The sequence below is a fragment of the Meles meles genome, chromosome 11 (genome assembly GCF_922984935.1).
Source record: "Meles meles chromosome 11, mMelMel3.1 paternal haplotype, whole genome shotgun sequence".
In the NCBI taxonomy this organism is placed as follows: Eukaryota; Metazoa; Chordata; class Mammalia; order Carnivora; family Mustelidae; genus Meles; species Meles meles.
The window spans coordinates 33,798,153-33,813,614 of NC_060076.1; the positions used below are offsets into that span (position 1 = coordinate 33,798,153).

The 15,462-nt window shown below is 46.8% G+C and overlaps 2 protein-coding genes across 4 annotated transcripts in view; one reads left to right on the plus strand and one right to left on the minus strand.

Moving 5' to 3' along the window:
- Positions 1–1,071, plus strand: part of TSTD2 (thiosulfate sulfurtransferase like domain containing 2) — a 32,392-nt gene extending 31,321 nt beyond the window's left edge. The window contains exons 11-12 of one of the 2 annotated variants that reach the window (XR_006820849.1): positions 279–613; positions 767–1,071. Coding sequence is in view for 1 of the 2 variants with exons in the window: in XM_046023322.1 (XP_045879278.1) it covers positions 279–325 (47 nt within the window). In the remaining variant the exon portion in view is untranslated. Of the gene's footprint in view, positions 1–278 lie in introns of both variants that reach the window. The other variant, XM_046023322.1, reaches the window with a different exon arrangement.
- The window catches only part of TMOD1 (tropomodulin 1), an 84,101-nt gene that overhangs the window by 7,548 nt on the left and 61,091 nt on the right, over positions 1–15,462 (minus strand). For both annotated transcript variants that reach the window (XM_046023323.1, XM_046023324.1), the window contains exons 8-9: positions 12,271–12,414; positions 1,082–1,226 (exon numbers count right to left, since the gene is read on the minus strand). In XM_046023323.1, the coding sequence (XP_045879279.1) occupies positions 1,082–1,226; positions 12,271–12,414 (289 nt within the window). The remainder of the gene's footprint in view (positions 1–1,081; positions 1,227–12,270; positions 12,415–15,462) is intronic.

Genomic DNA, 15,462 nt, shown 5'->3' on the forward strand with positions numbered 1-15,462 from the left:
GTAGAACAGGCTTGAATTTGATGAAAAGCTCACGAAAGACACTGTCCTTGAGAAAACATAGTCATTTCATAATTCAATCCCAGAAAGAAGCTCTCTTTCTTTTCTTTTTTCCCTTTCTTTCTGAGCTTGTTATACTTCCTTCTCTTCTGTAATAGGAGTACTGTAACTTGGTTCATCTTGCCTTGGTTGAGAAAACTCACAGCTATATGTGATGATCACTTATGTTAACATATTAGACCGACTCCTTTTCTTGTTTTTTTCCTCCTATTTCCCTACAGTCTCAGAAGGCACAGTCGTTTTTGGACACTGTATCAGATCCTTTTAGCAGCCAGCAGGAATACAAGTCATAAACGCTCCGAGAGCTTGAAAACAACAGGCACCTGGAAATAAGTCAATGATCAACCGCACTCTTCATCCGGATGTCGTGCATACCTGTTTGGCCCACGCTCATCAAAAACGATGGCGACATTTTCCTTCCTTTCCTTTTCAGAAAAAATATAAGCTATGCTTTTAACTGAGATGAAATTAATGGAACTGGCTTAACTTTCTATGAAGTCAACATTTTCAAGTTTTACCTTGAAAGCCCTGTGAGGTTGCTGGGCATGGGGTTTGGGTAGGTGTGCTGGTCCCGTGGCTTTGGGGCCTGGGACTAGAGCCAGACACTATGCTCGGGTGGCCGAGGGGAGGGAGGACCCTGAGCTCGGGAAGGGTATTCAGAGAGGGAAAGACTCCCAGTGAGCCTATGCTCTGCCACATTTCCTTTCAGGCAGCGAAAGAAGGTGCAGATGGCGCAATGGGACTCCAGCCCTGTGCGCGCTGAGTTTTCGGGAAGGAACGAGCTCAGCCTCAGCTCCCGGGGACGCCGAAGCAGCGCGCATAGGCCAGGGGAGGCGGCAGGCCAGGCACCAACAGAAACCAAGGAGTTGTGACCAACGTCAGAGTCAGGAGTGGGACTCAAGAAGAGGAGAAGGTATCAGTGGAATATTCCGTGCCATACCGCCCGGCACCCCGCACCGCGCCCCGTTCCGCAGGATGGGTGGGAAAACGACAGCAGGTGGGCCGGTAGCCCAGGATCACTCACCAAGGTCGTTGTTGTTCATCATGGCATTGGAGGCCCGCAGCCGGGGCCCCTGCTGGGTAAAGTGGTAGCCGAATTTGAGAAGTGTTGCGTTCTTTTCCAACATGCTCACAATCTCCATTTCCACTTTGTTGCCCAGAGGCTGGCTCTTTGATGAAGGAAAGAACAGCAGTCACCACTCACCTGCTTGTGCAGGAGTTCCTCTCTAGGCGCAGAACCCTGGTGTGGTGGGTGGGGATTTTAGCCACTCCCCCCTCCCCTCACCAAGACCAGGGAATTGGAAGTTTGGAGAAGGCTAATGAGCTGGGATTCGAACCCAGGCCCTGCTAGACGCCAAGAACAGATCTTTCCTAGAGAACTCGAGCAGGAGGGCTCTTCAAATGAACAAGTCTCAAGGAAGTGAACAATTCTACTCCCTAGGCTCTATTCCATACTAATTAAATCAGAATCTCTGGGAATAAGACTCAGGTGTCTGTGGTTTTTCCAACTCCCAGGTGATGTCAATATACAACCAGGTTTGGTAACCAGCCACTTGACGAATCCCTTTAATTTCCAAATGAGGAAGTCGAGGCCCAGAAAGGGAAAAAGATTCGCCTAAGGTCGCACAGTAATTTGGGAATGCCCAGAGTTTGTTTTCTAAAGCCTCTCTCCCTCTGATCATGTTAGTTCCCTATCTCAAGACCTCTAGCGACAAAGACTGAAAGAAAACAAAAGAAAAGGAGAACCTACAATATAGTGTTGGGAAGGATACAATGAGGATGTTCACCAGTCTTATTTATAATCCTGGGGGAAAGGAAGGCAACTTCATCTAGAGAGGGTTGCTCAAATAAATGATAGCTGAACTTTAAAAGAGAACCTGAAAGCTGTCAGATGGTGATGCAAATCTTTGGTCACAGGCCCTGAATGATGACCACAAAACAATATAGAGAAAAAAAGCCCAGTAATAAAACAGGTCATATTTAAGTCAAGTTACATGTATCTTCCGTACACATATATATGCCTAATGCCTAGAAAAAAATCTGCAAGTATCCTGGTGGTGGTGGGATTGAGGAGAGGTTTTGTTTTCTTCTTTGTAACTTATCGTTTGAATTTCCTGTTACCACATATAATAAGATAATACAAAATAAACATAAGATTAAAGATATTTGAAGAGACATGGAGAGCAAGCTAACATCACACCAAGGCTTAAAGATGTTCCTCCTAAGGGCGGGAACAAGACAAGAATGTTCACTTTCACCAAGACTGTCCTGGGGGTCCCAGCCAGGACAAGGAGGCCCCCTTCGTCCATCTCACCCACCCTTCCCCCATCACCTCTGGCAACCTCCAATCTGTTCCCTGTGTCTATGAACTTCGTTTTCTTCTCTTTTTGTTTACGTTCCACATACAAGTGAGATCATAAGTATTTCCTTCTTTTTTATGACTGAGTAGTATTCCTGTGTGTGTGTGTGTGTACAGATACATATACACCGCATCTTCTTTATCCATTCATCCATTGGTTGTTTCCATGTCTTGGCTATTGTAAAAAAATGCTGCAATGAACATGGGTGTGCAAATGTCTTTTCAAAATACTGTTTTTGTTTTCCTCAGGTAAATATCCAGAAGTGGGATTGCTAGATCATATGGTAGTTATATTTCTTATTTTTTTGAGGAACTTCTATACTGTTTTCCGTGGTGGCTGCACCAATTCACATTCCCACCAGTAGTGCACAGGGGTGTCTTTTCCTCCACATTCTCACCAACACTGTTATCTCTTGTTCTTTTCATTTTAGCCATTGTGACAGGTATGAGGTGATATCTCATTGTGGTTTCCACTTGCATTTCCCTGATAGTTGGTGGTGCTGAACATCCTTTCATGTACCTGTTGGCCATCTGGACGTCTTCTTTGGAAAAATGTCTATTCAGATCCTCAGCCCATTGTTTAATGGAATTTTTAAATTTTAAAATTTAAATCATGAAATAAATAAAATTTGAAACCCAGGTCCTTAGTCTCACTGGCCACATTTCAATTGTGCAATTAGGTCAGTGCAGATGTAGAACCTTTCCATCATTATGTTAGATGGGGCTCCCCTAGCCTGTGAGCCCTTGGATAGTACATAGTACCCAATATCTCCAGGTCAAGGTCAAGGAACTGAATGGAAGAAGGAGGAACACAGTTGATGCACAACAACACAGGAGGGCTGAGAAGATAGATTACCTCACCATCCAAATGGACAAGCAGGGACCTCAGTTGAGGCGCTTGATGGAGAACTCCTTCAAGGTCTTATGAGTACACCAGAGCCCGTCTGGGTTCAAATGGGGCTGGGAACACCAAGCTGGGCAGGTAGAATGACACTGGTAAAGTTCCATTGCCCATTTGTCACGCCTCCTGAAAGAGCTGGGAAGAGCTCAGGTCTGTCCCCTGAGGACTCAGCACAGCGCTCGGCTCTGGCCCACTTGGCCTGGCAGATAGTATAGAGATCATACAAGGGCCCAAGAAGGAATGGGAAGGTCCCCCACCCACCCCACTTAGTAGGAAGCCTGGCCTCTCCTTGAGGCTGTTCTCCGGGAAAGCCCTGCTAGAAGTCAGGAGGGGCTCATCTCAGAAAGCACAGTGTCCCCGAGTGGAGGAGCTGCCAGCGTCCGTGAGGGCTGCTTCTGCAAAGCTGACAATCCGTGCCATCAGTCAAGAGCACAGAGCAGTCCCATGCAAACTTCCCCCACTGAGCCTCCCTACATCCCTGGGGAGGCAGCTCAGGCAGCAACTGGCCCTCCGTCGTCTTAGAGATGAGTAAACGGAACCCATGTATAGAGGGAAGCTGGAACGTGCTCCCTCCACTTAATGCCAGAGCCGGGGCTTGACCTTGACCTGACACTGGAAAGACTTCAGAGGATCCTCTAGGCCCACGTTCTCACACAGGCGTCCAGTATGCCTGGGATATGTGCAGATGTGTCTGGGTATATTGGAGGATTATATCCTGGGTATACAGGATTCTACTAGATAATCATGGCCAGTCTTCCCAGTGTTAATCTTTGACCAAAACCATTATTTTTACATTAAAGAGTAAAATAAGAAATGTACACACATCTTAAGAAGTATCATACTTGGTTCATTCTCAAACTATCCCTCTTCAGGGCCTCAATCCTTTCACAGATGAGAGAAGAGACCATAGGGACACTGCCAAAACCAAAACTCTGATCTGTTATTCTGAGATTTAGTGATCGTTGTTTACCAAGTGAAGCCACAGAAGCACTTTCCGTAAGTAAACTCATTTTCTCCTCCTTATAAACCTGTGGAATATGTACTATTATTATCATTTTCATCTTCCAGCCAAGGTCCATGAAGAACAGAGGCATTAACAAATTTCCCCCAAATCACAGAGCTAGTTGGTTACAGAACCAGGCTTTGAACACAGGAGTTTCGCTCAAGAGTTTACTAGTTCTTGCCTAACTTGGGTGTCTTTGAGAGAGCTCTGAAGGCCAGGGTAGGGTTGATAAGAGGGGCTACAGGCAGATGGAGTTTGGCTCAGCGTGCAGGATTGTGATCTCACCGTCCAGAGTGTCTGCATGTGGGAGGAACTGCCTGGGAAGGCTGTAGCTTCCCGTCCCTGGAAGTGTGTGGACAGAGGGTTGATAGTGTCTTGTGAGAGTCTCCTAGATGTCATTATGAATGGAGAAGGCTTAGGCTCTATGACATTTCAGATCTCTGGCACCTGCATTCTATGAATCCATGATGGCTTGCTTGGATGGCATAAAAAAATCAGGAGCCACCTGGGCAGTGGGCGAGGGGCAGTTGGGAGCTCCTTTGGCAGAACCCCCAGGGCAGGTCATGCCAGGACTGTCCCCAGCAGACTGTGGCAGCTGAGCGGGGGAGGGGAGGTTGGAGAAGAACTCTGATCCGTCTCCCTTCAGATGTGCTTAAGAATGAAATCAGTCACATGTGAACAAATATAATCTTACTATTAAAATTCAAATGATACTAAAGCTGCTTGAATAAAGTCAGAGAGCTTCCTTTCACATCCCTAATCCCAATCCTACCCACTTTTCACAGAGTAAGCACTAGGCCAGTGGGGTGTGTTTCCCTGGCTTTTTTTTCTGTGAAGTAGATATTAAAAATGTGCAGATTTTTAAAAATTTTTTCCTTTAAATGGATTCCTACTGTACACACTGTTCTGCAACTTGCCTTTTTCATTTAACATTTTCTGGAGACCTCTCTAAGTCGCAACACTGAGAACGACCTCATTTCTTTGAACGACTTCACGGCATGCCCTGGTACAGATGGACGAGGAGCTGGCTTCTGTGTTCCTTGTTATAGGCAGTGTGGCCGTGGCTTTGCGGGGGAGGGAGCCCATACTCTTTAGGCTGGACATGGGGCGGTGGAATGGCTGCGTTAAAAGACAGGCGTGCTCTGAGTTAAAACTGCCAAGAGGCTACAAATGCTGACACACCCTTCAGCAGTGATGACAGCTCTTGTTTCCCTGTGGCCGAGCATCACCAGCCTGATGAGAAGATGACCAGATTTGCTGGCTTCTGAACAACCAACCAACGCTCTAGGTGGAATTGAGTGGGTGGCTCTGAGACCCCCATTCTGGGCAGAGGTGCCATGGGCCTCAGGAAGCTCACTTTGTGCGTCTGATGGGATCAATCAGATCAATCAATCTGACGGCCTTTTCCTTTGTGGTCCAGAAGACGTGGGCAAAAGGAAAGAGTCTGGGGATTATCTAGTTCAAGTTCAGAGTTGCAAACCCAAGCTGATATTAAAATTCCCTCTGTATCATAGCTGCCAAATTCTGTTTTGCTTACACACCCCTGAGGATGGGGCCACGTCACCTAGGAGGTACCCAGCTCCATGCCTGGGTACCTCTGCTGGTTAGTAAGGTCTTTCTGGCCAAACCAGAGCAAAGGAAAATAGCACAGCTGATTCTCACTTTGATGATTTTAAAGCATGTCTGTCAATTCTTTGATCCTCCTCCCTTCCAAACACCCCTCCCTTTGAGGGTGGTTGTGCTTAGTGACTCACTTCCAACAGAGAGACCATGGCCGAAGGGACTGTGTAACTTCCGGGGTTGGCTCATAAAAAGGCATGTATGGCTTTCTTCTTTCTGTGCCTTGGATCACTCATTCCAGGAGAAGTTAGCTGTCATGTCGTGAGGCCACTCAAGCAGCCCAGGGAAGAGGTCCACACGGCAAGGAGCTGAGGCTTCCCGCCAAAAGCCGTGGAGGGAACCACCTTGGAAATGGTATCTCCAGCCCTGGCAGGCCCTCAGGCTGTACTTGACTGCAGTCTGGTCAGAGAGCTTGGGCTGGAACCATGCAGGCAAACTGCTCGTGGATTCCTGACTCCCAGAAACTGTGAACTCATACATGTTCATTGTTATTCTAAGCTGCTGAGTTGGGGGAGGTAATCTGTTCCACAGCTAGATAACTGATATGTTCCCAGACAATGCTGAATCGAAAAACCAGACCTAAAACATCACCATGGGATTCCATTTACATGAAGTTTAAGAGCAGGCAAAACTCATCCATCGTGACAGAAATCGGGACATGATTGCATTTGGAGGGCATTGATTGGGGGGGGCATATGGGATGCTAGAAATATTCTATATCTTGACCTTGGTGTTGTAGCCAGGTGTGTGTGTGTGTGTATTATTATATAATAATACATATGCCATATAAATCCATATAAAAACATATAAAAATACATTAAGCTAATTATGATGTATTTGTTACTATATTAAGTTACACTTTGATAAGAAGAAGACATAAGTAGGAAAAGGAATAAGGAAGGAGATAAAAAAATTGTTTTCTGCACCAGCTAGACTCTGTCAGAAGTCAGTGCTCCCCACTCTACCCTTCCAGCACTGACTGTTCTAACTAATAATAGAAATATCGCGGCACCTGGGTGCTTCAGTGAATTAAGCATCAACTCGATTTCAGCTCATGGTCTCGGGGTTTGGGATCGAGGCCCACATCAGGCTCTGCCCTGGGTGTGAAGCCTGCTTAGGATTCTCTCTCCCTCTCCTTCTGCCCCTCCCCCATCCCTCTCTAAAAAAACGCCAAACAACAACGACAACAATAAAATAATAGAAATATCACCTCCCTCTTCTTGAGAGAAGAAACATGCCAGGTACTCATTAAAGGATCAACACATGAAAGCCTCTAACAACTCTGCTGCATGAGTATGTGTATCCTTCCCATTTTAGAGGTGAGGAGACTGAGGCATGGGTACAAAACGTGGTCCCTCTCCACCGTTACACAGCAAGAATACCACAGGGCGGAGGCTGAGCTTGGACTTGATCCTCGTTTGACTTCAAGTGTCAGAGATTTGAAGACAGGTAATCCCTGGGTCAGGCTGTCTCCTGTCTGGAAATCTCCTGGCATTTCAGAACAGAGTACAGCCTCCACTAGGGATCGGTCATGGTACGAGGTGGTTGTTGTCGCAAATCTTTATTCTGATTCATGTTGATCTGTGTCAGAAAATGATTTTTTTGACCTTACATTTTTTGCTCTTATTTCCACTGACTCTATCTCATTTTTTCCCTGAGAAGTGAGGCTGGTGAAGGACCGTACTTGGCATTTTGAAGAAGGGACAGTGACGCATGACTGTCCTCTCTTGGAGGCTGGATGTTTCCAGGCTGAATTACTTCAGTACCCACGGAGACAGACACAAAAATTATGCACAAGCCAAGAGCTGCGGCTTAGAGGCTGAATGTATAAGGAACAAAACAGAGAACATGATTGGTGGCAAAGTTTTGCCAGCTTGGTTTTCTTCTTTTTCACAAAACCAAAAGTCACATTCAGCCTCATTAAAAACAAAACAAAACAACAGCAAAAAACTTAGCCATCTGCCTTGAGTATGTAATCTAAAATTAAGGGGGTGTCAACCCGTGTGAAAACCTTCAGGATCCTATTTTGTGGCTGTGTTTTCTTTCTAAACTTATTTGGACTAGAAAAATAATCCAATCTGGGTAAACAAGAATATCCAGTCCACTTCCTTGATCTTCTTTTCAAAATATGAAGTATATCCTCACTGTCCAGTGTTGGAAATGAAATGTGAGAGATCCAGCCAATATCCCCCAGACACGGCACATAACTTCATTCAGGGAGGGGTCATGTTTTCGGGCCTTGTCTGCTCTGAGGCAGGGAGTACCCTGTACCCCGAGGTCCTGGGGAAGGGCCTGCTGGAGGTGGCTTTGTTGGGACTGACAAGGGCAGATCAAGAGGGACAGAAAATCACCATTTGGATTTGGTTAACTTGGGATGGAAAGGGTGGGCAAGTACTCCGTACACAGTGCCTGCTACTGGGGCCTGAGGGTCTCTCCTGTCCAGCCACAAATGCAGCTTGTCTTGAAGGCGGGACACCTCAGTTCTGGCCCAGCTCTGGCACTAAATTTATCCCTGACCTCAACAAGTCCCGTCCCTTCTTTGATCCTCAGTTTCCCTACCTGCAAAAGGAGAGTGGAACTAGACATTTTCTTGATGGCTTCCGCTCTGGGTCCTGGCCTCTCTGCCCCCTCCCACCCTCACTGCTGGCTCAGGGTCACTGGAGGCAGAGCACAACATTGCTTGGAGATAAAGAGAGATGACTGAGTAAACAAACAGCCCCAGGATCCCAGTTCCCGGATTTGGGTCCTGAGCCAGCCAGCCAGGCTCTTGTCACCGGGGCAGAACTCCCCAAGTCCCTTTCTCCTTTGTTTGGCCGTATAAGGAAGAAGGACAGAGGCTCTCTAATGCAGGTTACAGTCCCAAGGGCTGAGGGGAAAGCTGTGGCCTCTGAGGAGCTCAGTGACTAACCAGGAAGGAGGAATAAATCAAATGCCACTCACCACCTCCTCTGTGGCACAGCCCTCAGAGCCCAGAGTGGGGGCACCCGAGGAGAGATGCATTGTGAGAGGCCCTGGGAGCACTGCCCCACAGGTCGCCCTCATCTCTCTGGTCTCCCAGGCCCTGATGCCTACCCTCAAGCCTCTCCTACCCAGTTGGCAACCATCTTCCCAGAACACAGCCCGCAGCCTACTTTCATCCAACCTACCCATTCAGAGCACTTTGGATTTTTAACTCCCTTTCTAGATTCTTCCAGAGGATGGGCTCCACGGCTTTCCCCTCTCCTTCCCTTTCATGGGGTTCACTGCACTTGAGATGCTTTGGCCTCCATTTCACTCTCTGAGATACTATCCATCCTAGGTGTTTATCTCAAACTCCACCTCCTCCAAGAAGCCCCCCGAGATGCCTCCTCCTCCTGACTGAGATGGCTTCCCCAAAGGCCCACCATCTGCAGCTTGCTGAAGCACCTGGTTCAGTGATCGTTTCTGCACTTGTCTGCCTTCTTGTCCAGCGTGGAATCGCTGGAGGGCAGAGCCAGAGCCTCATTCATATACAGAGCCTAGCACAGCCCTGGAGTTCAGCCAGCACTCATCAAACTCTCAGATGAACCAAAGATAAGGCTCCCAGGATGGTGGGGGGAGGGGGTGACCAGCACCCTGGGCTCTCCCCCAGGGAAAGGGATCGCTGAAAAAGCCAAGAAAGACCCACACAAAACAACAGTAGGAGTCAAAAGACCAGAGAAGCACAGTTCATGGACTGTGGAGTCACATCAATCTGGGGTCGAATCTTACTTCTGTCACTTACTCACTGTGTGACTATGGGCAGGTTACAGAACTTTCCTGGGTATTAGTGTCCTCATCTATAACACAGAGGGGGTTATCATGCCCACTGGAGAGCATTAAATGAGATAATGGATACATGGTACCACCTCAGTAAATTAGCTCTTAGAATACTGTGTGAACTCTCTAGGTCGCCTTTGGAGTAATTATGAAAGTTTACAACCTCATAGTTGACATCTGTCATTTACTTAGAAGTAGAAATTCTTTTGATCCCATTTTGTAGGTGAGGAAACTGAGGCTCAGGAAAGTGAGCATGCTCACACTGGATGTTCAGTGAGGGGGAGGGTGCCAGTCAGCACTGGCTCTGACTCTGGGCTCAGCCAAGGTGGACAGCAGCAAGAGGGAAGGTAGGCAGCTCACTCTCTGTCAGCTGTCATCACAAGGACCCAAGGCCAGTGCTCTGGGTCACTTCTGGCCAACATTCTGCCCCAGGAGTTAGGTTTCAGCTGACGCTGGGTAGCCCCTGACTCCCTGCCCAGCCAGGCTTGGAGTCACACGAATAGCCAATCCTAGGCCTTGGTCCAGGGCTGCTGCTAAGCCTGCTGCATGCCTTTGTTCCAGTGGCTCTGCCTCTCCTGCCTGCAATAAAGCAGGATCAGCCGTGGCAGAAAGAGAGGGAATGGGGAGGGGCTGGGAATGGGCAATGCGGCCACAGCCATTGGCATGCGAGAGATGCAGGAGTCCAGTGTAGCAAATTCACATGACAGGGCTGCTGCTCTTTATATAAATTAGAAAAAAGTACCTTCTCTGGCTGAACCAAGCCCCATACCAAGACTTGGAGAGTAGGGTATGGGTTGGATTTTGCCCCCTGCCTCCTATGCAGTGAACAACGTACACAACCACCCAGGGCAGCCCTGCTTACCGAGCACCACTGATGGGCCAAGTTCTGAGCTGGGCACTGAAATAAAGAGATGGCTCAAATACAGCACCAGCTTCTGAGAAGCTCATGGGAAGCTGAAATGCTAGGAGAACACAGTGGGGATCACTTAACTCTCCCTGGGGAGAGGGTTAGAGGCTCTAAGGTAAGCTAATGGGAGAAAGTAGCGATAGGCAGGCTCTCAAAAAAAAAAAAAAAAAAGTTGATTTGTAGTGTTTGTCAATTTCCATAGTGTAAATGTTCCCACCAGGAGTGATTTCATGTTACCAGCATGCCATCACTGAGGTGCAGTGTGGAGAGATGCCTACAATCAGCTCTGGCAAGCAGGCTCTAGAACACCACTTGGGGAAGAGGATTCAACTGAATCTAGAAGGTTGAGGAGGGATTCTCCAGGCTGAGAAGGAGTAGGGGTGGGAGAGGACATTCTAGAAGGAGAGAACCAAGAGTGAAGACGTGGGGATACAAAAGTAGAGGGTTATCAAGAGGTTAGGGTTGGAAAGGGCTAACCAAGTCTTTGGGAGCCTGGTAATGCTTTAGTTCTGGACTCGCACAGGGGCACGTGCCCACTATGATTCATTAAGCTGCCCACTGAAGTTTTGTGCACTTTTCCATATGTGTGTGATACTTTACAATAAGGATCTCATTCAGGGATAACCATTGTTTATACTTTTGTTATATTTCCTTCCAATCTTTTTTTCCATGCACATATTTATATGACCATCTGGCAAACATCGTCAGGTAGGAAAACAAAAGTTCCCCATCCAGAGCTCCTATAGAAGAAAGCATTTTAACATTAAAAGCAATGTCGTGTCATGGAAAGAGTGTGGTCTCTGGAGTCACAGAGACCGGAATTTGAATTCTGCTTCCCAAAGTGCTAAGTGACGGGTGCTAAGAAAGTGGCTCGTCCTAGCCTGTCTGGCTGCTTCTCTTCTGCAGAATGAGTTAGACAATATGCACATCCTGCAGGGTGGTCGGGCAGGTCAGAGATGTGTGTAAGGTGCGTCACACAGAACCCAGCCCACCAGAGACCCTTAACACAGGCGACATGTAAGATATTGTGGCCAGCATCATCTTAGAAAGTCAGAGCTGGAAGAGCTGCCCTGATAATAAATGACTGAACCCCAGAAGCTACAGAGAAATGGTAACCCCATAAGGTGAAAGTCAAACTAGTATTTGCCCAGAGAATAAACATGATGGTAGTGAGACTGACTCAGAAGTCCACTGAGTGGGGTGGGGGAAGTGTTTGAAGAAAACAGGGATAGTTAGCCTGGTGGGGAAGACTGTAGTGGTTTATAATATCTGTGCCCCAGATGAGTCCCACGTGCATCAGAGAAGAGAATTAAGCCCAATAAACATGACTTGCAGGAAGCTGATTTCGACTGGATATGGGGAGGGATATTCTCACTTAGAACTGGGGAGGGGGGTGATCTTGGAAAGGAGTGAGCTCCCATCCCTAGGGGTATACAAGCAGAAGCTGGCAGAGCACTTAAAGAGTATGATGAAGAAGGAAGATGGGCATGGTGGAGGGTGAGGACCAATGACCTTTGGGGTGCCTTGAAGCTGGGCCCTGGATCTGTGCCATCCAGCAGCATCTAGCTATCCCTCAGGACAAGGGCAAGGGTAGAACCATGAGCATCCTGCAGGGAAGGACACAAAGAGACCTTTGTGCATCTAACCTGGTTATCGATTTTCAGTTCCACTAGAGAAGTGTTGTATGGAAGAGCTTCCACCAGGCGCAGGATCCCGGCTCCGGAAATGAAGTTGGATTCCACGTTCAGCGTCTTCAGTGCCTTATTGACCTTGAGCATCTCCGCGAGGGCCTTGAAGCATGGGAGAAAAACAAGGGTACCTGTGAGTCACCCTGAGCAAGGCTGGAGACCCTCTAGGGTAGAACCTAAAGTACCGAGAGGGCCTTGCTGGGAGTGAGAATTCCTTGCACGCTCATGCTGCTCGAGCTAGGGACCAGGCAAGACAATCTCTACAACCCCCTTCACAAAGCACAACTCCTGTGTCTCTCCTCCCCTCCAATGTGTCATGGCTCCCAAAACCCTAACTGGAGAATTCTACATTCCTTAGCCTGCATCTGGCTTCAAACATCTGGTTCTCCTCCCTTGCCCGGCCTCAAGTCTCACTGTTCCCTTATGGCGGGGCTGATCTTAGCTGCCTGTGCATGCCTGGTGCTCTCCCACTGCTCTGCCTTTGCTCATCCTGTCCCTGCCGCCTGGGATGCCCTTTCCTTTCCACTTTGTCCAAACCCTGCCCGTCCTTCAAGGTCATTCTCAATTCCTCTCTAGGAGCCTTTATACTGATGGCCCCAGCTAGCTGAGGCCTGACCTCTTGCACTTTGTAGAATTCATCCATAACCTCCCTCATGGAACTTGTATTCCTCTGTTCAGAGTTGTTTGTATACTGGTGTTGTCTCTGCCATCAGACTCTCTACTCTTGGTGGGATGAAAATGCATCTTATTCATCCCAGGGTGCCCATGTGCTCAGCACACAGTAGGTTCTCGGTCATAGTTCACTGAGTGACTAAAGGAGTCCCAACCTCCTTATGTATCCTCCACTTGTCGCTTCTATCTCCCTATTGAGGTTCCATGGAGTCATTGTTCTCTTCATCTGAGCAGCAGAGAGCACAGAAGGACGCCTGGGAAACCACCCCACTGGGCAAGTGACCAGGGCAAATGGGAGGAGAGGAGCTCAGGTGGCCCCCAGCACGTTTCAGAGGAATTCAGCCAATGGGGTATAGATGACAATCAGAGCCTCTGAAGGAAATGAGGTAATTAGCAGTTGGTGGAAACGATGTGTCATGGAAGAAAGGGGACACCAGCAGCTGGTGGGCCAGGAAGTGCCATCAGTGGGCCCTGGTTGTCTGAAATGACTCTCTGAGCCAGGAACACCCTTCCCACGATCCCTGCTTGCTGAAACCCTATATAAGCTCAGCTCCCAGAAAGCCTTCCTTGTTGCAATCATCCTTCCCTCCTCCCCCTGTTTCCATGTGCCCCCAGGACGGCATGCCGGCTTTCTCTCAGACCCTGAGGATGTTGGACATTCCTGAGGAGAGCGCCACAGGCTATGTTCTTTCCACAGCATCTCTCTTGCTCCCCAAAGAAGACCTGTCCAGGTCTGATAATCAAAATATTTAATAACTGGTAGGCAAGTGCTCCAATCCAAGTGGACCAGCTGGTGGCTGAGCAGGTCCCAGAGCCCCTGTCATGCCAGGTGTCAGCTCATTCCTGGATGATGGTAGAGGAATGGGGGTACAGGGAGAGGAGCTGGGGCAGGGAGTAGGGGTGCTCACAGAACTTTTTACTCATCTGTAGAATTTAAGAAACAAATGAACAAAGGAAAAAAAGAGACACACATGAAAATAGACTCTTAAATACAGAGAACTGGTGGTTACCAGAGGGGAGGTGGGTGGGAGGATGGGTGAAATGGATAAAGGGGATTAAGAGTATACTTATCCTGATGAGCACTGGGAAATGAAGAGAAATGGTGAATCATTATATTGAACACCTGAAGCTATTATAGAATTAATTATACTTCAATTAAAAATTAATTTTTTTAAAAGAACTGATTGCTACTCAATAGACTTCAAAGCCAGGAAAGTTGTTAGGGATAAAGAAGGGCATTACAGAATGGCAAAGGGGTCAATTCTCCAAGAAGACATAACAATCCTTAATGTATATGTGCCCAACAACAGAGAGTCAAGCTGTAAGGGGCAAAAGCTGATAGAACTGCAAGGAGAAAGACGAATCACTGCTAGAGTTGGGGATTTTAATAGCCCTCTATCAGGGATGGAAAGATCCAGAAGGTTGAAAATCAGTATGGATGTAATTGAACTCAACGATGCCATCAATCAACTGGATAGAAGTGACACTTATATGCTACTTTGTCCTACAACAGCAGAATACATGTTCTTCTCAAGTTCACGTGGAACATTCACAAGACAGATCACATTCTGGGACATGGAACATACCTTAACAATTTTAAAAGAAACAAAATCATACATTTGCTTTCAGAGCTCCGGGGCATTGAGCTAGAAATCAGTAACAGAAAGATAACTTTGAACATCTACAAATATTGTGTGGTCATTAAACAACACATTTTCTAAATACATGTAGGGCAAAAAAGAAACCTTAAGAGAAATAAATGAAAACATACCTTATTAAAATTTGTGGGATGCAGTGGAAGTGGAGCTTAGAGGGAAAGGTCTAGTATTGAATGCACAGATTTTAAAAAATCTAAATTCAATAATCCAAGTTTCCATTTTAGAAAACTTTTAGAAGAGCAAAATAATCCAAAGTAAGCAGAAGAAAATAAATAAGAATTACAATAGAAATCAATGAAGCTGAAAACAGATGAATAGAGAAAATCAGTGAAGTGAAAGGCTGATTCTTTGAAAAGATTAATAAAATTGATAAGCCTTAAGCCAGGCTAAGAAAAGAGAGAGAGAGAGACAAATTACTAATATCAGAAATGAAAGAGGCCCATTACTACAGATCCCATGGAAATTGAGAAGATAATAAAGGAAAATTGTGGAAAACTCTTATGTCCACAGATTTGATAACCTCGATGAAATGGACTAATTTCTTGAAAGATACAATTTGTTAAAGCTCACATAAGAAGAAACAGATAATATGAGTAGGCCTATAATTAATAACCTTCCAAAACAGAAATCACCAGACCCACACAGTGAATTCTACCAAATATTTAAGGAAGAGATGATACCAGTTCTCTACAATCTCTTTCAGAGAATGGAAGCAGAGGGAATCCTTCCTAACCCATTCTATGAGGCCAGGGTTATCCTAATACGAAAACAAAGACATTACAGGAAAACTACAGACCAATATCTTTCATGAATAGATGCA